Source organism: Nerophis lumbriciformis, linkage group LG06 (genome assembly GCF_033978685.3).
Source record: "Nerophis lumbriciformis linkage group LG06, RoL_Nlum_v2.1, whole genome shotgun sequence".
NCBI lineage: Eukaryota > Metazoa > Chordata > Actinopteri > Syngnathiformes > Syngnathidae > Nerophis > Nerophis lumbriciformis.
Genome location: NC_084553.2, coordinates 37036547 through 37063718, shown reverse-complemented (window position 1 = coordinate 37063718; position 27172 = coordinate 37036547). Strand labels below are relative to the sequence as shown.

The window sequence follows — 27172 nt, the reverse complement described above, 5'->3', positions numbered from 1 at the left end:
ATACATATACTGCATGTTCAGTCCTTACATTCATTGGGTTCAGTATTGACTTTGCAGTGGTATTGTTTTCGCTACATAAAGGTAATACCTTGTTTTGCCTTCATCCCATAATGGACAAGGTTGTGATCATCTAATGGATTCCACATATTGTAGTTTAATGCAATAATGTGTTAATCCCTGTGTAGTGAAAATGTAAATGTAGTGTGACTGGGGCAATTTTTGGTAATCAGAAAAGTGGTAGGGACAAAATATTGTAGCTGTCATCACTAATCCGTCAGGATGTCCCACGACGCCAGACAGTGTTATGGAGAATTGGTGCTGCAGAGTGGGGATACTTCCCTTTAAACGGCAGCCTGCTTGTGTCTCGCACAAATGTCATGCTCTGCCATCCAAATTTCTTGCCTATAAGGAGACAGACAGTAGAGACTAAAACATATATCTCCCTGAGCACCTGGGGGGAGCCTGAGCACCGGCTCCCCGCAGGGCTGCAACCTGAGTCCGCTGCTGTTCACGTTGATGACTCATGACTGCTGCGCCAGGTCCACTACCAACCACATTGTGAAGTATGCGGACGACACGACAGTAGTGGGCCTCATCCGTGACAACAACGACATGGACTACAGGGAAGAGGTGAAACATCTGGTTGACTGGTGCAGAACCAACAACCTGGTCCTGAATGTCAACAAGACCAATGAGATCATCGTTGACTTCAGGAAGCACCAGTCCAGCCACGCTCCACTCTTCATCAACGGCACAGCAGTGGAGATAGTAAGCAGCACCAAGTTTCTGGGGGTGCAGATAACTGACAATATAACCTGGTCCCTACACACCGGAGCTCTTGTAAAAAGAGCTCAGCAGCGCATGCACTTTTTGCCTCGGATGAAAAGAGCACAGCTCCCTTCCCCCCATTCTCACCACATTCTACAGAGGCACTATAGAGAGCCTGCTGACCAACAGCATCTCTGTCTGGACTGGAGCCTGCAATGCCTCAGACTGGAAGTCTCTCCAGAGAGTGGTGAGGACGGCGGAAAAGATCATCAGGACTCCTCTTCCTCCTATCCAGGAGATCGCAAAAAGGGCTCAGAAAATCTGCAAAGACTCCTCCCACCCCCACCAAGGACTGTTTTCACTGCTGAACTCTAGAAAGAGGTTCCGCAGCCTCCGAAGCAGAACCTCCAGGTTCTGTAACAGCTTCTTCCCTCAGGCCGTAACACTCTTGAACGCATCATAATTGACCCCTCAACTCCCCCCAAAATGGATTAACTCGCTGGAATGAAAAAGACAATATAACATACATCCATAAACGTGGACGCATGTGGAAAAGTGCAATATATTTATCTGTACAGTAACCTATTTTTTTATTTATATATGCACCTTATTGCTTTTTTTATCCTGCAGTACCATGAGCTTATGTAACAAAATGTAATTCTTATCTGTACTGTAAAGTTCAAATTTGAATGACAATAAAAAGGAAGTCTAAGTCTATAATGTCAAGCTGTCCCTTTAGAACAAAAACACAACACAAATGATAGTATAGGCTTAATCGGACACAGAAATAATCCTCAGAAATTGCATTATCATGGGAACATTGACAAACATTTACTTCGAGACAAGTACAAATGACTAAGTAGTTGGTTCTGCATGCGCTACTTAAATACACAACATAGCCAACCAGTGGCTGTCACTATTGATGTGTAGTGCTATGTCTGCAGCCTGGCCATATATGTTATGATTTATATATGTTATGGCCAATGTTACATGTATGTGTAAAGTAAACAACCTACTCCAGTTACATTGAAATTCATAATATTAACACATAAGAATGAATGGCAAATAGATAGTATTTCTTGTTTGTGGTTCTTTATGGTTGTTTATGGTTGCTTATATCAAATGCATTTCAAAAACATGGATCACAGGTGGACACATTCTGAGCTCATTTTAAAGTCATTAACCATGACGATCATCATGTTTTTTTGACTGACAGGTGTACGATGGAGAAAACAGTTCATCTCGTCTCCTTGGCAACTTCACTCGTGAAGTCATGATGGGTCACGTCATCAATAGTACCTCCAATCATTTGTGGCTGGAGTTCAACAGCAATGCCTCTGGAACCACTCAGGGCTTTCACCTCACTTACACAAGTGAGTTAAAAAATATAGCTGTACAATATTTGTTATGCTTTTTATCAAAAACATACCCTTTTTCCTCTTGCAAACAACAACAACAACAACAATTTAGGATTAGTTACTGGGCAATCGGGTTTAGTGTCGTCGTCAAGTGATGCCTTTGACTGTTACAGCAAAAAAAAAAAAAAATGTGTCGTGCACTACAAAACTCTTGAGAATAGTTTTCACAGTCAGCAATATACCAATGTATTTCACTTCTGGCAGGGGAAGAAACTAGCTTTCAGATTTACTGTATAAGCAATTTTTGTAGAGGGTTAGGACCAAAGTGCAAGAGCAGCTCTGTAAACTAGCAAAAATTGGATGTCGATTCTTAAAGCACAACCACATGTTGGGTACAATGAATTTTGCCTCCAGGAATTATTGGAATAACATCATAAACTTGTTATTCTGCATATGATCACATCTCTCCCATTGTTAGGGTTTAAAAAAGTTTAATACTGTCCACTCAGGGAATTTAACACTCAAATAAATACATAATTAGAACTTTACAGGTACAAAAGTACAATAAACTGCTTTTATACCATCAAATCAAAATTGTAGTTGTCCTTCGCCACATTGTGCCTTGAAGTTTGCGGTATACTCTGTCACAGTTTTTTAAATATGTTCTGTGTATTTCAGGACTAAATTGAACTTTTTCAAGCATTAAATGAAATACTACAGTAGTATTAGCCACTCGAGCAGACATGGCTTCTAAAGTGGGTAATTTTTGTATTCTTTGTCTTCTAATATTTTGTCTGCAAAAGTGAGTATGTGGATGTTATTTTTATTTTACGTGTACCGATGTTAAAATTGGGTTTACAAGCTCGTGAACACGTTTTTATGCTCTATGAAAATATTACATTTATAATAAATATTTCAAAATAACCAGCCATAAACGAGGGAAAACGTTACCTACTTTAAAAAAGATAAATCTACTTCAATAATTATAATTTTATATACCTTAGAATGGACTGTTACAAATTACACAAAATAATAAATTTTACACCCCTATGTATTTGTTTTCCACATATTCATTGAGAAGTACATTACTAACTAATACTACTAAACTTATTAGGTCTGTTACAAAAAAAAGACATCTAACCTACTTCTTCTTCTTTTAGGTTTTGACCTGATACGGTGTGAGGAACCAGGTGTCCCTAGTTATGGTTACAAAATCCAGGACGACGGCCATTATGCCAACACCTTTGTCCTTTACTCCTGCAACCCTGGCTACAGTCTCCATGGCAGCAGTACTCTGACCTGTCTTAGTGGGGACAGACGTGTCTGGGACAAACCACTTCCATCCTGTATTGGTTAGTATGCCAATAAAACATTCTATTCGAGCAACGTTTCCATTGTACAGTTTGGACAGAAATTTAGGCGGTTGTGATGTCAGTACAATTGGCTCTTAGGACAATTATGTTTGTCTGTTACGTTTCGGTGTAGAAGACCTGCAGTGTTGGGCTTGACCCCAGTATGCAAAGACGACAGGTGAAATGCATGTAGAACTGAAAAAAGTGGTGCAAAAGGGAAGTGCACAAAAAGACAAAAACAGCTATGCTGCATGGCGGTTCTACACACACAGCAAAAACAAAGATCCAGGCTTGTTCAAAGGACAGGGCTAGTATCTGATTGCCAACAAAGGAACAGTTGTGTTCTGATTGCCAATCAGTGACAGCTGGTGAAAAAAAACAGTACTCAGTCTGGAGCATAAGTCGCAAAAGAAGACAGACAGGAAGTGGAACTGAAAATAAGAGCGCTGGAATGGAAACAATGCAAAACACAGGAACATAAACAAAGTCCAAATCTGTCACGACAAGTCATGACATCTGTCAATGTTTTCCTAAAACATAAACAGATAACACATGTTGTCTAGAAGTCAACCTTGCTGTGGTCAAATGTTTTTTTTCTTGAGGATGCAATGGTATCGCATTATACTTTCTTTCAGCAGGTTTCATGCCCCAGGGTGCCACGAACCAAATGAGAGTTTGGTACCGGAAGGCACCAAAGCATTAACTGTCACCATGGGTTAGCATTTTCCTTTTTATCAAGTGGCTGCAGGGCTTGTGCTTTTATCCGGAATGCTGGCCAGTGTGGCCAAGACCAAATATTCATTGACCCGTGTGTTGCTCATCTAATATCGCTTTCCAGATGAAGCTCTGACCACACATGATCTTTACCGTTCCTATGCTGGGGAAGGCAGACCCTTTAATTGCTTCCAGTTTATCAGATGTAACATACTCCTATGTGTTCTTGCTCTGACTCAGACCCCCCCTGAATCTTAGAGTAAAGCCTGGCTCTTAGCGTCTACCTTCATCACAAGAGAGCTTGGCACTCTAAAGCTTTGAATTCCCCCCTCGCCAAGTATGGGTTGCTCAGTCCCACTTGTTGGTGAAGTGCAGAGACACACTTCACACACTTTTCCCATCATTCCAAGCCAGATGTTTGGGCCTGAAGCGACACAAGCACTGGAACACAGCGCGGAAGTAACCGAGTCGGACAACACCGTGCCCACAAGCTTTCACTAAACCAAGACACACATCACATGTTTGATCCCTTGACACTGCAGAAATCCCTGTGTACAACATGGCCTCTTGTCTCGCGGGCTCCCAGGGTCCTGTCATCACGTTAGCAACTTTGCTTTTACCCATCAAACCAGTGGATTGGGACGTGGTGGCACAGATACTGAGCTTCAACACTTCATAGCATATTTGACATCATTCACATGGGATCTTCTTACTTTATTTAGTCAATAAGGTCATGGCTTGATTTGTTTTGAACGTGCTTAACAAAATGACATCAAGGAACCTCATGTTTACACTTGCACAAGTCAACATGTCTGAAAAGAAGTAGGTAGAAGCAGGGTTTATTTAATCCGACCCCATCTCCATGTTTCAGCAATTATTGATAGTTTGTTCACTTCTTAAGCGGACCTATAATGATTTTAATCTCCATTTAAAACTAGGGCTGTGAATCTTTGGACACCACACAATTTGATTTATTTGATTCGATTCTTGGAGTAATGATTCGATTCAAATCAATTCCCGATTAAAAAAACAAAACAGCTTTGATACATTTCTATATTACTTAAAATAAAACTAGTTTTGTTTATTTTCTATATTACTTAAAATAAAACTAGTTTTGTTTATTACAATACTACCCAAACATTTAATAAAGTCAAATACAAATAAGGCAAGGAGAGAAGTATCCCACACTTCTCTTTTGTAAAGTAAATATGTTTAGCAGATACATCAACAATATGATTTACCAGAGTGTCTGGACAGGACCGATTAAAACATTAAATACAATTAATTTTAGATTTTTTTTTAATTGATTAAGAATCGTTACAAGTAATAATCGCGAATCATTCGACAATCGATTCTTTTTCACACCCCTATTTAAAACACCTCCTTGTAGTCTAAATAATATATCTTGGATGTGTTTCAGTGTTCATTTTGCTCATGCTCGTAGGTGGAGGCATTCCCAGATTACAAATGAAACAACGCCCCACCCTCTCCTAAAGTATCATAATTTATGGTTTGAGAATATTCACTGTACATATGTTGAAAATAAACATTACCGCTATTTTCTTTCCAGACACCGTTGAAAATAAACATTATATAAATTCAACCGGTCACAACATTGTGTACACCTGCCCAATCTCTGATTAATACAGACTCCCGAGCTGCATAAAAAAAGACGTTTTAACAGCATTTATTTAATTGCATGTCACATGTTAGTGTTATTGTATGGATGCCGATATCATATACAAATTACAATACATTGTCTACCATCTCTTGTTTTCTAAAACTACAGTAGAAAAGGGATTCATATGGCCCCATTCCTGGGTGGATCTCGCATGCAGTCTGCTAAAAATGATAGTAAGCGCCATTCTACACAGCAGCTGACGGTGTGGTCAAAGTTGGAATTACCACAACACACATTTTAAGATATTCAACACTCTATTGCAATCTGGCGACTAAAGTGGATAGTGCACCCACCAAATTCCTCACGTTTCATGTGCCAGGTCAACCGTGACAAATGGGGCCATCTTAGTTCCCTTCATACTGTAAGACAAAATGTCATTGTCACTTTAGGTCGGAGTTTGGTGGCTAATCCATTGTCATACTGGTACATCAAACAAACACAAGAATATATATTTTATAGAAATCAGAGCAAGTGGTAGGACATTAGGATAACACATAGATCACACAATAATTACTCTAGATAACACAACAACTCACAATATCCAGGCAGATGTCATTACTGTCTGTCAGTCTGTAAAGCAGAGGGGTTGGAGCCCGTATAGAAATGCCCATAGTAGCAGATCTGTCAATCAAACGTCAAAATACTCAAAAACCCTGCGGGCAGAGGTATCCAAATACATGAACCTTATGATTAGAGCCTTTGAAATTGTTTAATAAGTGTATCCAACATTGTAACAATATGTATAAGTTAGAACATTAATCATAGGTCCCCTTTAAATGTAACCATTTCCTAGAAGGGGGTAAAATGTGCAGCAATAGATTGCCTATGCAGTGATGAAAAAAATTAAAAAGGAAGAACAAAAGGAAGTAAATACATGTTTAAAGAAGCAGTTGCACATGTGACAAAGGTTTGATGCATTGGAGCATAATGTAGAGTTGACCCAACACCCTGTTTAGCAATTATTTATTTGGCAAATAAGTCATATAATGACTCTTCAAAAATGTCCTACAGACTGTCCACTAAATATGAAGTTTGGCTTGACATTGGCTGTGCATATTCAACAAAGGAAGTCCTGTAAGGATTCCTAGGTTGTACTGTGTGGGCTCTTGGAACGTTTTAATTTCTAATTCCCAAATGCGCAGCTAGATATTGTCTCTCTCGCTAACCTGCCTGCAAACCTGTGCTCTCAGAGGCAGGACATGGCCTAATTTGGTTGCTAATGGCAACTACAAAGAATAGACGAATGTGTGTGTGTGTATGTATATGCTTGTGGACCTAAAATGTGTGTTTGTGTGTGTGTGTGTGTGTGTTTGTCCACATGTTTATTCACAGTCACTCATTCATTTGCAGCTTCTTTGTTGCTGCCTTATTTCAGGTAAGCCAGCAGCCAGGAGAATACTTGCTGGCTGGGCCCTGGGCTAAATACCTCTACAGCTACCATTGCATCTTCCTCCTTTGTCATTCTGTGGGCCATTTGTCACTTTTCCTTTATGCGTGTCTCTCTCCCTGTCTGTCTGACTTAATACAATGTCTGCTAGTACCGCCATGTAGATGAGGTGGTTTTGCCCGGGGTACTTTCTATACCCTACTTTATGAGTAGTCAAAGAGAGAGGCTGTCTTTACTCCATACCAGTGGTGAGGGACTGTCTTGTTCTGTATATGTGTAGGCCTGCCACTCATCTGTCTTTGGAACCAATGCTATCAAATCAACACCGTACATTGCACGATCACAGAAACAATATAGACGCATACATTAGTTTTCTTTCTCACCCAAACTAATTTCCAATCAGCAGAGATATGCTCGTTCATTAGACCAGTGTTTTTCAACCACTGTGCCGCGGTTTAGTGTGCCGTGAGATACAGTCTGGTGTGCTGTGGGACATTATCTAGTTTCACCTATTTGGGTTAAAAATATTTTTTGCAAACCAGTAATTATAGTCTGCAAATTATGTGTTGTTGTTGAAAGTCGGTGCTGTCTAGAGCTCGGCAGAGTAACCGTGTAATACTCTTTCATATCAGTAGGTGGCAGCAGGTAGCTAATTGCTTTGTCGGGAACAGCAGGAGGCAGTGTGCAGGTAAAAAGGTATCTATTGCTTAAACCAAAAATAAACAAAAGGTGAGTGCCCCTAAGAAACGGCATTAAAGCTTAGGAATGGCTATGCAGAACTAAACTAAAACTGAACTGGCTACAATGTAAACAAAAACAGAATGCTGGACGACAGCAAAGACTTACTGTGGGGCAAAGACAGCGTCCACAAAGTACATCCGAACGTGACATGACAATCAACAATGTCCCCACAAAGAAGAATAAAAACAACTGAAATATTATTGATTGCTAAAACAAAGTAGATGCGGGAAAAATCACTCAAAGGAAGACATGAAACTGCTACAGGAAAATACCAAAAAAAGACAAAAAGCCACCAAAATAGGAATGCAAGACAAGAACTAAAACACTACACAGGAAAACAGCAAAACAACTCAAAATAAGACACGGTGTGATGTGACAGGTCGTGACAGTACACAACTTTTTACTGTCAATTGAGTTTATTTGTTTAATAAAATCTGCTGGTGGTGTGCCTCCGGATTTTTTCAACGCAAAAAATGTGCCTTGGCTCAAAAAAGGTTGAAAAACACTGCATTAGACAACCTCATGCTCTCACTCATGACTTTTTCTCTTACTTTCTGCTAAATGCAGCTGCTCACTGCAACACAAATACAAATTACAGAAAATGGCAGTTCCCTCCTGCATTAAGCATTATTTTATGCCTAGACTCTCAACCCTCCTGGGAGATCTTTAAGGGAAAAACAGATACTACAGCGAAGTCATTCACCAACCTTGAAAGTCTAAAGCTGGAGCTTAAGCTGCAGTTCAAGGTTGATTTTATGATTCGAGCATGTCTATACTGTTTCTCATTTGAGTCATCCTTCACACCTCTTGGTAATTTAAAACAAAGTAAAGGAAAAGCCTCTTATTGAGTTGAATAGCTTAATATGGCTTTAAGAAAATAGACTAGAAGACGATGGTTATTGATACCAGTAATCTGCTGGACGCAATAATTAGAATTACGGTGTTAACAGTTCAAAGAATGAAGTTTTATTGGCCTTATTGTTATTAGTTGTTAATCTTATAAGAGGTAATGTTTATTCACAACACTCCTTGATGGATTAGAATTTGATTTACAACTCAGAGGGCAGTAAGTCAGCAACAGCAAAGTTTGTTTACTGTAATCCAAAACAACAGTTTGTTGTCTGGTCCCTGGTGGTTCTACAATATATTCTCTGTGAAAGCAAGAGACGATAGTAGCTGCAAATCAAGCAGTAGAGAATACAAGTGGTGTTTGACAATATATCCATCTTGCCTCTTTGCAGCGGAGTGTGGGGGTCATATAACTCGGGCAGTGTCTGGACGTATCCTGTCCCCGGGATACCCCGCCCCGTATGACAACAACATCCACTGCACCTGGACTGTAGAGGCTGATACTGGCAAGACTATAAGGTATTTATCAGAAAGCTGGATAAACCACTGTAGAGGTTAGCTTAGCTCTTTGCTACTAGACATTACATAAAGTTGGTGAACAAGTTTTATGATACAAAGACTATGATTCTCACCATTCACAAGACCGTCAAGTCTTTGACATAGCCATTAATTAAAGATAGGCATTCTCTGCCAAAGACACTGCGAGGTATGTTAGGACATCACATTAGTTATTATGTTTCTATCTGTTTTTTGTATGTGTGTGTGTTTGGTGTATTTGATAATGAAGATAGCATCATATGTATATTGTCAAATAATGAACAGCTGTTTATGTTGTGGGATTTTGTTTTTATTTTTAGTCTCCACTTCATCGTCTTCGACACTGAGATCGACCATGATATCATGAGAGTTTGGGATGGCCCGTCAGGGCCGTCAGATGGAGGGATCCTTTTGAAAGAGTGGTCGGGTCCAGCTCTACCTGAAGATATCCACTCGACCTTTAACATACTGACACTTCAATTTGATGCTGACTACTTCATCAGCAAGCGGGGATTTTCAATCCAGTTCTCTAGTAAGTGTTCTTCCCTTATAGTACTTAATGTCAAATAACAACATGCTGAATGATTGAATGAGTAGAATAAATGTGGCAAGTCTTGCGCTTGATGTAACTCGTTTTTTCGGTATTTACAACGGCCTATTAAATTGTTTATATATTTTTTTAACTATTAGAATTCTGGATATATACATATATATATATATATATACATATATATACATATATATATATACACATATATATACATACATATATATATATATATATATATATATATATATATATATATATATATTCACACACATATATACACATATATAAATATATATATATACATACACATTCATACATACTTATACATAGGGCAGCACGGTGGAACAAGGGGTTAGTGCATGTGCCTCACAATACGAAGGTCCTGAGTAGTCCTGAGTTCAATCCCGGGGTCGGGATCTTTCTGTGTGGAGTTTGCATGTTCTCCCTGTGACTGCGTGGGTTCCCTCCGGGTACTCCGGCTTCCTCCCACCCCCAAAAACATGCACCTGGGGATAGGTTGATTGGCAACACTAAATTGGCCCTAGTGTGTGAATGTGAGTGTGAATGTTGTCTATATATATATATATATATATATATATATATATATATATATATATATATATATATATATAATCTGCCAATAAATAGCTTCACCCAACCATTAACCATGAGTGGAAGAAAGGTTTTTGTGTTGTCATTAATTTTCTCTGAAGAATGGCCAATAAATCATAAATTCTCCCTGGGTATATATATATATATATATATATATATATATATATATATATATATATATATATATATATATATATATATATATATATATATATATATATATATTAGTTGTGCTCATAAGTGTACATACCATGGGAGAATTTATGATTTCTTGGCCATTTTTTAGAGAAAATTAATGATAACACAAAAACCTGTCTTCCACTCATGGTTAATGGTTGGGTGAAGCTATTTATTGGCAGACAACTGTGTTTAGTCTTTTCAAATCAAAATGACAAAAAACAAAGTGACCCTGATCAAAAGTTTACATACCACAGTTGTTAATACCGTGTATTGCCCCCTTTAACATCAATGACCGCTTGAAGTATTTTGTGGTAGTTGTGGATAAGGTTCTTTATTTTCTCAGATGGCAAAGCTGCCCATTCTTCTTGGCAAAAAGCCTCCAGTTCCTGTAAGTTATTGGGCTGTCTTGCATGAACTGCACATTTGAGATCTCCCCAGAGTGGCTCAATGATATTGAGATTGAGATGGCCACTTCAAAACCTTCACTTTGTTCTGCTGTACCCAATGACAGGTCGACTTGGCCTTGTGTTTTGGATCATTGTCATGTTGGAATATCCAAAAACGTCCCATGCGCAGTTTCCGGGCTGATGAGTGCAAATTTTCCTCCAGTATTTTTCTGATAACATGCTGCATTCATCTTGCCATCAATTTTGGCCAACTTTCCTGTGCCTTTGTAGCTCACACATCCCCAAAACATCAGTGATCCACCTCAGTGTTTCACAGTAGGAATGGTGTTCCTTTCATCATATGCCTTGTTAACTCCTCTCCAAATGTAACGTTAATGGTTGTGGCCAAAAAGTAAAATTTTGGTCTCATCACTCCAAATTACTTTGTTCCAGAAGTTTTGAGGCTTGTCTCTGTGCTGTTTGACGTAATGTAAGCGGGATACTTTGTGACATTTGCGCAGAAATGGCTTTCTTCTGGCGACTCGACCATGCAGCCCATTTTTATTCAAGTGCCTCCTTATTGTGCATCTTGAAATAGCCACACCACAATTTTTCAGAGAGTCCTGCATTTCTTGCATCTCGAACAGTTTTCCTGGCAGTTGTGGCTGAAATCTTTGCTGGTCTACCTGACCTTGGTTTGGTTTCAACAGAATCCCTCATTTTCCATTTCTTAATCAGCGTTTGAACACTGCTGATTGGCATTCTCAATTCCTTATATACTTTATCTTTGTATACCCATTTCCTGTTTTATGCAGTTCAATTACCTTTTCTAGCAGATCCTTTGACAATTATTTTGCCTTCCCCATGACTCAGAATCCAGAAACATCTGTGCAGCACTGGATGAAAGAGGCAATGGTCTGTCAGAAGCCCAGAAACTCACTGACCTTTTATACACACACACTAATTACAAACAAACAGGTCACAGGTGAGGATTGGAACCTTGATTAGCCATTCAAACCTGTTTGTGTCAACTTTTGTGCATGTTATCAGGTCAAAGTCACTGGGGTATGTCAACTTTTGATCAGGGTCATTTGGGTACTTTCTTTTGTCATTTTGATTTAAAAAGAGTAAACGCAGTTGTTTGCCAATAAATAGCTTCACACAACCATTAAGCATGAGTGGAAGAAAGGTTTTTGTGTTATCATTCATATCCTCTGAAGAATGGCCAAGAAATCATAAATTCTCCCAGGGTATGTACACTTATGAGCACAACTATATATATATATATATATATATATATATATATATATATATATATATATATATATATATATATATATATATATATATATATATTTATAAAAAACAAAACATATGGTCACATTTCACCTATAAGAATCATGTGCTTTGAACTTACACTTTAATAGGTGAGCATGTGAGGTGAGTGACGTCAGTGAGTGTGTGGCCGAGAGAAGAGAGGGAGCGGTAGCGTGAGTGCGGGCGGGGACTAGTTTGTTTTGTGATGGATTGGCTGTGTACAAACAATCAATAAAGCAAGATTTGCAACTAATCGCCGGACTCAGGCAGGAAAGGTGCAACAAAGCGTATTTCTTCATCTTACTCGTCGTCGGCGTCGCCATGGCTGTATCTTCCTCGTTCTTCTGCTTCGTCTCCTTGTTGTGTGCGCAGTTGTGCACTGCACTCTCTAAAAGCCTTAGATGTTATTGATGTTATAGATGGCAGTATTGTCCTGTTTAAGAGTATCACAACATTGCTGTTTACATCAGACGAACTGCTTTACGGTAGACAAAAACATGACTGCTGTTGTTGTGTGTTGTTACCGCGCTGGGAGGACGTTAATGAAACTGCGCACAATCAACCCACAAAAGAAACCAAAAACTCGCCCTCGATCGTTCTACAGTTACAATGTGATTGGGCAGGCACACTGTTTATATCGTGGGAAAGCGGACTCAGGTCCGCATGGAGCTGGAGGGGCGTGGCCTCCAGCTCTGCCTGAATTTCGGGAGATTTTCGGGAGAAAATTTGTCCCGGGAGGTTTTTGGGAGAGGCGCTGAATTTCGGGAGTCTCCCGGAAAATCCGGGAGGGTTGGCAAGTATGGTCTACATTAAAACATTCTTGTTCATACTGCATTAATATATGCTTATTTTAAACTTTCATGCAGAGAGGGAAATTACAACTAAGTCAATTTACCAAAACTGTATTTATTAAACAATTATTAAGCAGTGGCACAAACATTCATGTCATTTCCAAAACAGAAAGTGCAAGATTGTCAGAGACATTTTAAAACAAGCTATTAGTGCACTTTTGTGCATGATGTCACTAAGATGACATATCAAAACAACACTAAATAAAAGTGCACTTTTTGTACAGAATGCCACTACAATAGTTTAAAACAAATAAAGTGCATTTTTGTGCATGATGTCACACAAGATATTTCAATAACTGTCAAATAAAAATGTGCTGCATAATAGGAAATCAAATTGTGTATGTCCTTCACTATGTGGTAGTTTACTGCAGACGTTATCTCCTTCTGTTATTGACTATTTTTTTTTCATACGGTGTTGATCTGGAAATGGTTGCTTGGGCATTTTGTTGGTGTGGCACCGAACGGAGATGTTGACATGCGGATTTTCAAGCACTCTTCATTCTCTAGCGGGTGACTTTTCAAATGATACAACAAATTAGCAGTGATGCTACTTTTTGTAGCAACGCTTTTGCGGCATACTTGACATATTACGGTTGTCTGTTCAACATATTCCCGCTTGAAGCCAAACCACCGCCAGACGATGGACCCCCTGCTGTTTTTCTTGGGAATTAATTCTTCCTTCATTTGTTACCAGATTTGCACCTTCTTTCTCTTGTATTACCGCGAGCACCACAGCTAACGTTACCCATTCCGCTACATCTCTGCTCCGCAAGGGTGTATGACGTTGCACGCGCGGCAGTATGTGACGTATGTAAGAAGGTGCGCTTGTTTTACGTCTCTTTGAGAAGCAGGGACAAGAAAGAGTGAGAAAAGCCTGCGGTATAATGCCCGCAGCTAAAAGCAACTGCGCGAGTACGTATACTCGAATATCAAGATATAGTCATTTTCTATATCACACAGAGACAAACCCGCGATATATCGAGTATATTCGATATATCGCCCAGCCGTAGCGCTAACATGAGTTGTGCAGTATAAGTCACTTAACTGCGGTATTAACAGCAGAGGAGGTGCTGACGCTGCTGTTCGGTTGAAATTCACTCCGGGCTTTGAGCAGGTTGAAAACTGGACATTCATTCAAAGTTAGTGCATGCTGTGTCTGCGACTGTTTCTGAAGGTTGTTGTATTTGGTCACATGACTTTCGAACGGAAGCAAAAAGTGGTGGGTCACCAAACCAACATGGCTCCTGTGCAGCAAACAGAATGTAATAGATCTTAGTACGCAAGGTGCCTAGATCTTAACACTAAAAGCAGGTACGACCAAAAAATTTAAATAATGCAAAAGAATGTATCCATATGTTATCAAAAAAAAAAGATTTGTCGAGTGACCTCAAGGATTATCCTTCGGTCGCATTCCCAGAGATGTCGAACTATCTGGTGCTCCAAATGTCATTCTACACGACAAAACAGATTAAAACTTGGAAAAGCATAGAGGTCTACAACTTCTGTGAGTGTGGCTCGGTCAAATAACTTGGTACCGAGACTCTCTTGGATAAGAACTCCGAAACATGATAAAATACAAAAAATATCAAGATTGTACATAAATAGGAATACTAAACATTAAAAGTATTAAACACACCTTTAACGAAGTGATCACTGCAAACTTGCGCGTTTTTCGACTTTGCTCTCTTGGGACTGGAGTGCCTGTCACTTTTCTCGTCGTCTTTCGTAAAATTTTGACATATTTCGCCGTTCTTGATGACCTCTCGAGGAACTCTGAAGAAACGTGTATCCTTTTCGCAATTTGAACGGTTCCAACAGACTTAAACAACGAAAGTATAGTGCATTTTTCTTCGAGAAAGACAAAATGCCACCCAGAACGCTATGGCAACAGACGCTTGCTGGCCCACCACTTTGAGGGACGCATATTTAATGAGCTGGACATGACGTCACCTGACTACAACCTATTTCCCCCCTTCGTTGAAATATCCACTTATTATTACCATTATTATTTCGAATCATGTCGTTCCTCTTCAAATTATTAATTGAGGCTTCTAAATCAATAACAGAAACCTATTTATATTGTTTGATTTTTGTCACTAGGATTTTGCCAGAATATGAATAATTTGATAAAAATATAGCATTTTAGAACTGTACGTGTGATGCACGTTTTAATAGTTGTTGAGAAGTAGAGCACATTATTTCTTTACCCACTAGTGTTCTCGTCTTCATGAGAAAAAGCGCTACCTGCACAATAACTTACCCTTTCGGTGCAGGCATGGCCTTTGCTGTTTTGAGCCACTCAACCCAAAAATGTCCCTGCCCCGTCCTTTTAGAGTCATCCTCCGTGTCTCTGAAATCCACTGTGGCAGCAAAAATCAATCACAAGCACACTGAGTAAGAAAATAGACGGGCAGTCAAGACCATTGTACCTTTACTGCTCCTTTCTTTCATGTCAGCTCACTCGCTTAAACAGGCTTGCAATAACTGTGTTGTGTTTGTAAAACTAAAAGCACACACTCATATTTACTGTGGGTGCTCGCATAAATTGTGACACACTCAGATGGAACATTTTGAAGGTTGTCTATTATAACAAAAACATCTACTCTTTGTTTCAGCCATTGCAGCCCTAAAAAAAAACGTATTTTGTTAACTGTGTCCAAAAACTGCCCTATTCAGGTCTACTTGTGCAGACTGAGGCAATTTTCAAAAATGTTTTCTTCCATGTTTCACAATTCGGAAAAAGTACAGAACAAAACGCCTATGATTCAAACGGGTATTTTTGGTTTGTGCACACGCAAGTAGTTTCAGGTGTTTGGTAGATGTAAACAACAATTTAAATTATATGCCACTAAAACAATAAATCAAATCAATTCAAATCAAAGTTTATTTATGTTGCACTTTTCATGCACAGGCAAGTAGCAAAGACAAAGTGCTGTACACAACAAAATAAAAGAAACAAAAAAATAATAGAAGAAGGGAAAAGCGGTAGAAAATGGATGGATGCATGGAGAAGAAATATACACACATGTATTCACACTCACACACACACACACACACGCACATGCACACACACACACACAGCACTATTGACAATATCAAAGCAAAAACTAAACATAGCATGGCACTGAGGATTTGAGGAAAAACGCCACCTTTGAGGCGTCTACACTGAAGAATAACTAAAATTGAAATTTAAAAAAAGTATACTACATATGATAAAATATATTTAAAAATTTGAATATAAATAATACAGATATTACATCAATAAGTTAATAAAAACATAACATTGAGAGAATAATAGTTGAAATAATAATGATTAAGATATAAAACTACACAATAAAATAGATGATCAGTAAAAAGTATGATTAAGAACGTGTGTCTTTAGCCTTTTTAAAAAATAAATTTCAACACTTTCTGCAGTCCTAAGTTCTTTGGCAGGCTGTTCCACAGGTGAGGGCCACAATGTCTAAATGCTGCCTCACCGTGGGTCTTTGTTCTGGTATTTGGTAAAGATAAAAGGCCAGTGCCAGAGGACCTCACGATCCGTGAGGGTTGATGCGGTAAAAGCAGGTCAGATAGATAAGAAGTAGGGACGTCCGATAATGGCTTTTTGCCGATATCCGATATTCCGATATTGTCCAACTCTTTAATTACCGATACCGATATCAACCGATACCGATATCAACCGATATACGGTATACAGTCGTGGAATTAACACATTATTATGCCTAATTTGGACAACCAGGTATGGTGAAGATAAGGTACTTTTTTTAAAAATTAATAAAATACAATAAGATAAATACATTAAAAACATTTTCTTGAATAAAAAAGAAAGTAAAACAATATAAAAACAGTTACATTGAAACTAGTAATTAATGAAAATTGGTAAAATTAACTGTTAAAGGTTAGTACTATTAGTGGACCAGCAGCACGCACAATCATGTGTGCTTACGAACTGTATCCCTTGCAGACTGTATTGATATATATTGATATATAATGTAGGAACCAGAATATTAATAACATAAAGAAACAACCCTTTTGTGTGAATGAGTGTGAATGAGTGTAAATGGGGGAGGAAGGTTTTTTGGGTTGGTGCACAAATTGTAAGTGTATCTCGTGTTTTTTATGTTGATTTAATAAAAAAAAAACCAAAAAAAACCGATACCAATAATTAAAAAAACGATACCGATAATTTCCGATATTACATTTTGTCGCATTTATCGGCCGATAATATTGGCAGGCCGATGTTATCGGACATCTCTAATAAGAAGGCACAAAGCCATTAAGACATTTGAAAACTAATAATGGAACTTCAAATTGGACCCTGAAACGGACGGGAGCCTAGCAGCGATTTTAAAACTGGTGTAATGTGCTCCCACCCTCTGGTCCTTGTCAGCATGCGTCTGCTAAGTTTTGTAATAGTTTTAGACTTCTGATATTATTTTTGGGATGGCCAGGGCATTGCAATAGTTTAAACGACAGGTAATAAAAGTATGGATTAGCATTTCCGTGTTGGCCTGAGAGAAACGGGCGTACTCTGTTCTTAAGATGATAGAAACCTATTTTTGTAACATTTTTGAATGCGAGATAAAAGTCAGCTTGAAATGAAAAAACCTGCCCAGATTTTTTTATAGACTGTGTTGGTTTAAAATATTGTAATTTTGGTTCAAGTTTCTCCCTCTGGTCTTCAGGGCCTTTAACTAAAACCTCTGTTTTGTACTGGTTAAGATATATGAAATTCACTGCCATCCATGACTTGATGTCTACAATGCAGTTAAAAAAAGTATCTGAAATGTTGAATTACATACTGTAATACAGTACATGCTAATAGAAAAAATGAAAATAGACATTGATTTGAAATGAAACCCTTAGACCTGCAATGCGGATGCAGATGGATGAATTTATTGTCCACATGGGAGTATAGATGCTCTTGGCTGGGGCTTGGCTGCGACATAATTGTTCCTGCATGGTGTCTTTTATTCTATAGATTAAAACACATGGAGGGCCTGATCTACTAAGATCCAAATACCATCCGTAGAACAGTGTGTATGTAGTATAAAATTGCGTGCAGACCGCCCTATTTAAAGAGGATGTTTTTGCTTGTAAGACTGGCATTATGTGCCCATGGAAACACTAATTTCACATTTATGTTACTATACTCTTATCTGTGGGGTTTTGCTACGTTGAACAAGCACTACACATAACACTTGTTCTGCAATATAGAATCCTAATCTAGACATAACCTAGATGATGGTGCACTCTGTGGGGAGGGGGTGGACTGTCACAACACTGCTGCGCGTTCATGCGTCTGGAATAATCCAAATGAATGAAAATGCACATTGCTAGACATTTTTTTTATATAGAACAGGTTTGTCAAACGTATGGTCCTTGGGCCGGATCAGGCCCGCGGCCAGGTTTAATCCGGGCCACGATTCGTGAAAGGAGTTTGCAAAATGTAAAAATGAGCTGCAATGTTTTATGAAATAAACAGCTGTTCTAAATGTGTCCACTGGATGTCGCAGTAGCAATTCTATTATGCAAGCAAACAGTTTATTGCCCCAGAATGTCTGTCAAAAAAAGACACAAGGACGCAAAGTGTAACTTAACCCTCTTAAATAGTTTCTGCATATAGTTTGTTGAGTTATCGAGTTAATAATACGTGGAAATGACAGATGAGGTATGCGATACCGAGAAATGTTTTTATTAACCATTATCTACTTTGTATTTTGTTCAAGCCCAGATAAGTTGACACTTTAAAATGAAATGGCTTTGTAGAAGCACCGAGATCAAGTCTAAGTTCCTTTGATGTGTTTTTAAAACTGCACCATTTATTTCCTCAGAATTTGACAGTGTTTTGTCAAGAGGATTATTTGGGATATGTCCATTTTCAAAATGTGCTTGTTCTATTTTTGGCCAAAGTAAAACAAAGAAAACAATCTGAAGTTGTCTTTATTTTTAAGTTATTAAGCCATTAGTTAACCAGTCCGGCCCACTTCGGAATAGATTTTCCTCCATGTGGCCCCTGATCTAAAATGTGTTTGACACCTCTGATATAAAGGATATAATATGGTAATATTCCTAAATTACCGCCATTAGAAAAAAAAAAAAAAAAAAAATACCAGCAGACACCAAAACACATCAATTTAATTAGTTTTAATCAGCCCCTTAAAGGGAACCTACCAACTTTTCAATACTTTCTGGTATCTGTTTTGGGGTATTGGGGATCAGTATAAGTCCCCAAAATGTGAACTCAGACAATGGAGGCAGGGAGGAGATATTGATGAAACAATCTTGCCTCCTTCACTCCCCCCAAACGAGCTGTTTGGAATTTGCCCAATTTGTGCCATTTTCCCAAGTGGGACGTCAGTAGATATCACCATACATGGTAACGATTTACCCAAAGAACTATGCGCGAGTCCGCCATTGTAGTCCGATGCTGTAGTGAATAAAGTGCCTTCCTTTTCTCTATCCTCTTGTTGTAGGGCAGACTGGTTTGTGCATGCCCAGTCATGCCCACTGATGCCTTTTTAATACAAAGTAGCGTATAGTTCGAACTTATATCTGTCAGTAGACTCAAAGTGCTAACATGGCTGGCGGGGAAAAGATGCAGTCGAAGCGAAGACACTTACATCAAAACAAGCCCCTTCTGAAGAGGCGGTCAGTAAGCGGTTTGAAGATGGTCTGTGAAATATATACATCTTATTTAGACTTTAAGGAAGAGTTTTAAATGTGGGGAAAAAATCATAACATAACCCCTTTAAATCATCCTGCAGCTATAAAATTATAAAATGATATTGCTGTGTTTTTTTTTTTGGTTTTTTTCTTTTGTCCTGTCCAGCTTCTCAGGCAAATCATATAGTTGATGTAGATGCCCATATCGGCTGTTCAGATTTACTGTACAAAAGAGAAGTGTAGGATACTTCTCTTGTTGCCTTATTTGTATTTGACTTTATTAAATGTATTTATATTATCATTTGGTGCAGCCGGGCCGGAGTAGGAGGGGATAGAAAGAGAAAAAAAAGAAGACAGAGGGGGAAATTGTGGGGACCAGAGGGGGATTAGACAGAGAGACAAAAACAACAGCAAACATAACAACAACAATAGAGCAACATCAGTAAATACGACATGTACAAATATGATGGTAAAAGTAATAGCAAATAAGCAATTAGCGAAAAATAAAAAATAATACAGAAATGACAATGAGCATTATTACACTACAAATGGATCAATACAAATACCAATAGAAATAGCGCTATTGATAATGAACAATACCAATAATTTACCTCTATTATCAACAATACAGTTGTTCAAATGCAACAATACATATACGTAATGATAACTTAAGATACGAAAGAATGCAGAAAAATGGAGGGAAAGAAAGAGAAGCAACCTACATTAACCTTGTAGATTGTTAAAGTAACAATAGGTTAAGCTTTGTCAGTGTGCCATGTGTTATACCCAGTTTACCCTAGGGCAACATCGTTAATATATGTTTGATGAAACGTGATTATGTGCATGAGTGTATGTATGTATATGTACTTGTATATGTACAGTATGTGTATCTGTGTTTGTACAGTGAATGTATATGTACAGTATGTGTGTATGTATGTTTGCACAGTGAATGTATATGTACAGAATGTGTATATGTTTGTACAGTGAGTGTATATGTACAGTATGTGTATATGTATGTTTGTACAGTGAATGTATATGTATAGAATGTGTATATGTGTTTGTACAGTGAGTGTATATGTACAGTATGTGTATGTTTGTATAATGAGTGTGTGTGTGGATGTACAAACTTTGAGTATGTAAATATGTACTGTATACGTGTATGTATGTGGGAGCGTAGATACCTATGTATGTATGTGAGTACATGTGAATTTGTATGTACAATATATTTGACTCCCAGTGTGCGTGGGAGCCAGAGTACGACCCCAGCCTCTCCGAGGGCCCAACCCACAAACAGTAGGTGTGGTGCCCAGGGAACCAGGGACCACCGCCCCTGTGTTTTTATTTCTAATGTTTTTATTTTCGATAGTCCATGTATGTTGACAAGCATACGTAAGACAGAGCTGCAGCCCGATCGCCTCCTTTCTCACAGCCATTTCTGCGAAACTAACAGTTTGCACGTCCTTTCTAGACATACTGAATAAAGACGTAAAACACGGCCGTAGAACAGTTTCAGTCTTCATAAATCACACTGTGTGTGTTAAATAATTATATTTACATCTTCTCTTCCCAGTTTTGTGGGCGTTCTGATGATCAGCACATATTGTGCATAATCATGAACACACAAAATAGATTTTGCTCACTTAAAAGACGCTCTGTGCACAACCTTAGTAGATCAGTTTTGCGTGGTCAATCAAGTTTGCACGTGTTTTAGTACACACAAACCTTTAGTAGATCAGGCAAGTCAAGGCTGTCTAAGAGACAGCAAACCAATCAAAGTGGATGCAAAGATGTGTCTATCCACTGTATCCACTCTCTCCAGTGGGTGCATTTCAAGTGACAATAAGATATCCTATATCTTTAGTTTTTGAGGTTATGGCTACGTAAATCCCTCAAGTGAAGCATTGACTACAAGGATATAGTTAACTTACATTTTTTACTGAAATAGAAGCATACAGATATAGTTAATTTCAGACAAATTAGAGCTTGATTAAAAGGCTAATCAAATGGCTGCAGGGAATTGTTTAAACTTTAGATAAATAATTGTTGAATAATGTTGTCAACAAACACGGTTCATCATGCCATTACCCCCGGCCAATTCACAGAGGACACCATGGTGAAGCCTGGGAAGGTTGTCAAAGTGTCCACCTTATACAGCTCAAATATGTTGCCTAGTTTAAAATAGCTAGTAGCTTGTTGTTGTTGTTGTTTAACAACAGTGCCATAGAGTGGGATTGTACACAACTTGGGCGATTGAGGAAGTAGGCTTTCGTGAGACTGGAGAGAGGTGCTGCAGCAAGGTTCTGTCAATAAGCTTCTGGGCTCCCGGCAGGGGAGCGACTGAAAGTGGAGTGAAGTCTCGCAAGCCAGTGCTTAGGGGGATACTGTCAATCTACTACAGTTCAGTCTGCTACAAGCTCAGGCAAACACTCTTGATAACATATATTTTACTGTACTCGGGGCTGACAGTGCCATAATAACTGACTGTAATAGACATACATTTGAACGTGCAGTGCACAGCATAATAGTGACTGCCATTATCAACCATTATCATCCTTTAATATAGACCTGGCCTTCATGTCTTTTCTTGCTGTCTTTAAGGGATAAACCTGATGGAGTACATTTTGTAATTTATTTTCTTATGTGGAAAATTCATAAGCAGAACCTTGTGCTTCTATCTCTTTCTCTGGCACATACTGTATGGTTTTCAAATCCTCTTCATTTTAACAATAAATATTGACACTCACTAATATGCTAATCAAAGCCAGCAAGCTCGTTCCATTATTATGGTAATGACACCTTAGTTCCCCCATGTTCAATTAACAAAGTAAAGGTGATATATAATAGTCCACCAAAAAAAAAAAAAGGTTTTGTTTTTACTCCATGATGAAAGTGCAGTGACGTGTGGTGAGATTCATGGCTGGTGAGGCACTGACTTCATCACAGTCAGATTTACAAACATATGAACCCTAAAGAGTATCTTATTCACCATTTGATTGGCAGCAGTTAACGGGTTATGTTTAAAAGCTCATACCAGCATTCTTCCCTGCTTGGCACTCAGCATCAAGGGTTGGAATTGGGGGTTAAATCACCAAAAATTATTCCCGGGCGCGGCGCTACTGCTGCCCACTACTCCTGTCACCTCCCAGGGGGTGATCAAGGGGATGGGTCAAATGCAGAGGACAAATTTCACCACACCTAGTGTGTGTGTGACAATCATTGGTACTTTAACTTAACTTTAACTTTACACATACAAACTGTAGCACACAAAAAAGCACATTTAATTAAAAAAAGGTTATTATGGTCTTACCTTTACTTATAAGTGCGGGAACAATGGTGTTCATGTTGGAGGAGTTGTGAATGAATGAAATATGAAATCCATGCTGCAGTCTGCAGGTGTACCTAATGTTGTGTCCCTGCAGTCGTTCACGTACGGCTCCTCTGGCGCGAGCATTGTTGTTTTTGCACTTTTTGGCTTCTTGTTAAGTTTTTTTGGGTGGATTCGGTCTTGCACGTGGAGGGATTAGTGTGGCTTTGGTTGGTGTGGCGCTCCCGTCGGGGGGTGCATTAACCGGCACCAGGAGGCGGGATTACTGCGAGCCTCAGCCAGTGCGTCTTCGCAGCAGTTTTATGATTGCTCAGCACAATAAATACGTTACACACATACAGTTGTTGACAAAATACACTGTACATTAAATACCTCAGCTAACTAAATTATGGAAATGTATAATATAGTTCATATAGCAATATGGTCTCACTGCACAGCAGGCCAGCAGTTAGCCGAGTCCGCAATCCATGTTGAGGCACAACTGAGTGACGTGCCTCAACTGGCTGCTGATCACCGCACCGTCTCTTCTTAGTATTTGAACGGCAAATGTGAAAATTCAGCGATTTTGAATAAAAATAATCTAAAACTGGTGAAGTTAAATGGAAAATAACTTTATAGTATAATCACTGAATACATATAACAATTTAATAATTTTTTTTTCTTTTTACATTTTTTTTCTTTCCATGATGGCAGGTGAGGCCCCGCCTCACCTGCCTCCAGTGACCGCACGTCACTGTGAAAGTGTCTCCTTGTCAATGTCATTGTCAGTGCATACAGTGTGAAATCAGACACCACCCATTGCATGATACTGGTTGACGTTCGAGTTGTATCTATTATATTATAAAACGGTCTCTTCAAGACTATTAACTATCTTACAAGACAAGTAAACCATTTGAAAGATCAAATGTAATGTATTGTATAGTGTATGCAAAGTGTTTGTTTTGCATGTTAATTGATTTGTGTCCAGGGTTAACCCCTAACCCTTGGAGATATTCACTGCTAGGCATCCGGTGTAAAAACTAAGCCAAACCAGGCATGCAATTGACTAGCTGCGGTGACCCCTGACAGGAAAAGCCTTAGAAAATGCTCTCCCCCCGCCTTCCAAAAAAAAAAAAAATTATAGTAACTATTGTTAGCAACCAAAGCGTTGGCGCTTTGCCCACCTTGGCTGCGGTGCCGCCTACCCTGGTATAGTGAATGTATGTTTGGTGGTGGTCGCAAGTTGGCAGCCATGTTCCAGTTAGTGTACCCCAGGGCAGTTATTGCTACATAGTGGGGACTATACAGTGAATGAATAATGGGTTTTGTTTTGGCCGTCTTACTTCTAATCTGTGTCAAAATGCGTCACTGGTGTTATTTATAGTAAAACAACATTTCTGTCTGCATTGTCAATATGTTGACAGTAAGCCTGTTTGGCTCCACCACATAATGGACTATTGTGTGTCTGTAAATTGTAGTTTTTTGTTTTCAGAAAGATAATATTGTTGTGTTGGAGTGCCCCTGTCTCAATGTCCGTCTCGCTTTGTCTAGCCACAACAGCAACGACCTGCAATGACCCCGGCATCCCAGTAAATGGCTCTCGATACGGGGACAGTAAGGAGCCCGGTGACAGTATGACGTTCCAGTGTGACCCCGGATATCAGCTCCAAGGCTCTGATACCATCACATGTGTCCGCATGGATAACAGGTTCTACTGGCAGCCCGACCCTCCAACATGCATGGGTAGGTGAACATTAATCAATCAAATTAATTCGAACGGCTTCCTTTGTTAAGACAATTCAAGAATACAGGAGCAATGTTTGGAGAGAACATTTCTAATGTTTTTCTTTAGACCTTGAAGGTATGTTCATACAGTACTTGCCGTCATCCCAACCAAGACCACTAGAAAGTGGGGTCTCAGTCTGCTTGCAAGTGAACTCTGGTTCAGTGTGGTTCTCTTGATCTGCTATACGGACCAAAGACCAATACACAATATGCATAATAACATATGTATTCAACCCAGCAGATGGAATTTTGGATTAGAGTAGCTGAGTTACGTATTGCATCATAAAAGCAGCTTAATCATGTCCTTATTTTGTGCGTAAGTTCTTTACTGTACAGCTGTTGGTTCAATGACAAAAATACCCAATTTGATGTTAAGCTAAGCACACCAAGTATATTTCTTAAATGCTAGGTCCAGACCAGAGTACCAAACCACAAGAGTGAATGCTGCAAGTTTGCCGGTCCTGTCACTGGCTTAATGCTGGTGTGCCAGATTGTCTCCCATATTCTAATGTGTTACATTATGGCTTTAAATGATGTCGTAATGGGTTTGGAATGACAATGCATTTTATTACATTGTGTATCAGTGCAACATAATGCCTGTGAAAATGTGTATTTACCCAAGTCATTGTATTCTCAGGTCGTTGAATCGATCGCAACTAGACTGTTCAGACTGTCTGAGATGATGTTTTGCCTCTCACCTGACCAGGCTTCAACATGGGTTGAGTTTTTTCTAACTCTGATGTGGGATCAGAGTCGAGGGTGTCGTTGTGGTTTGTGCAGCCCTTTGAGGCATTTGTGATTAAGGGCTATATAAATAAACTTTGATTGACTAATAGATTAATTTAATGCTCATAGAGGTAGATCGAACAGCTCGAGTCTCATCTCGACTGCTCGGCTCAGAGGTGAAAAGTATTTTAAGACAATCCGAACAGTACAATTGAGATTGACTAAATGCCCTGGGAAGTGCAAAGTGATGTTTTAAGAATTAGCTCTTAAATTATGCTACATTTTAAGCATGGTGTATTGTCTTTCTAGTCTGTCTTCTATTGTGTTTGTATGTACATGTGCAAACTCTAAAAACACTGTGGCTGTACAATGAATAGCCCAATGTGTGTTAGAAATAAGGTGTAATGCTTCTTATTAAAATGTTTGACCTTTAGGACATTTCCACTCTATAATATCCTAATTTAGTGGGTCAGAACAAGTGTTACTACTGTAGCAATACCCAAACTATTAGCAATCTTTTTTTACTAATTAAACCACGATACTTTTTATTTTAAATCGCCACAGCAACAAAATATGCATTTTTTTGTGCTGCCTGAATGTGGATCCTATAAGAAGTGTCAAAAAGTGCAGCGGTGACTTGAAATAACTCATCAGCAGGCCCCCCATAAGCCTGAAGATTTGCTACAGATGCTCTCTTTTATAGATCTCATCCAGTTTTATGCTCAAGTGTCCAAGGTGATGTTTGTTTACTGAAATACAGGCTGTTGAAGCCAAGGCTGTGGGAAGATACATCTTTCATTTTCTCACACAATTAGTTAACATGCTTCTTCTACTCCACAATGAGTCATTTTTCTATCATGTGTCCTGGCATTTTGATCACAATCTCACATGGATTTGATCTTTTGACTAAATAGTTCTTATTAAAACCATTAACCATGTGTACGTTATGAGTAGGACAGATTGTGTCCTTGTTTTCAGCGGCGTGGCTCGGTTGGTTGTGAGGGTTGCGGGTTTGATTCCCGCTTCCGCCATCCTAGTCACAGCCGTTGTGTCCTTGGGCAAGACACTCTACCCATCTGCTCCCAGTGCCCCCCACACTGGTTTAAATGTAGCTTAAAGCTGTAGATAATGGGTTTTACTGCGTAAAGCACTTTGGTTCTCTGGAGAAAAAGCGTTTTATAAATATAATTCACATCACTTGTTTTGTTTCAATTGGGGGTATAGCCTTTTCCTTTTCTACCTTTCCAACCTCTTCCCCTACTTCCCGGAGATGTTAAACTGAAAGTTAATTTTGCGTGTGTGTTGGGCACACACACACTCTCATCCGCTCTCACTCCATCTGCACCTGGTACATCCTAACATCATTAAAATTAGAAAGAACAATGTGTGTGTGTGTGTGTGTGTG

The 27172-nt window shown here is 38.9% G+C and overlaps 1 protein-coding gene across 1 annotated transcript in view; it reads left to right on the top strand.

The window, feature by feature from the left end:
- csmd1a (CUB and Sushi multiple domains 1a) overlaps positions 1–27172 on the top strand; it is a 1090750-nt gene that overhangs the window by 848335 nt on the left and 215243 nt on the right. The window contains exons 25-29 of the mRNA XM_061964242.1: positions 1985–2141; positions 3287–3478; positions 9243–9369; positions 9708–9919; positions 24808–24999. Coding sequence (XP_061820226.1) covers positions 1985–2141; positions 3287–3478; positions 9243–9369; positions 9708–9919; positions 24808–24999 — 880 coding nt within the window. The remainder of the gene's footprint in view (positions 1–1984; positions 2142–3286; positions 3479–9242; positions 9370–9707; positions 9920–24807; positions 25000–27172) is intronic.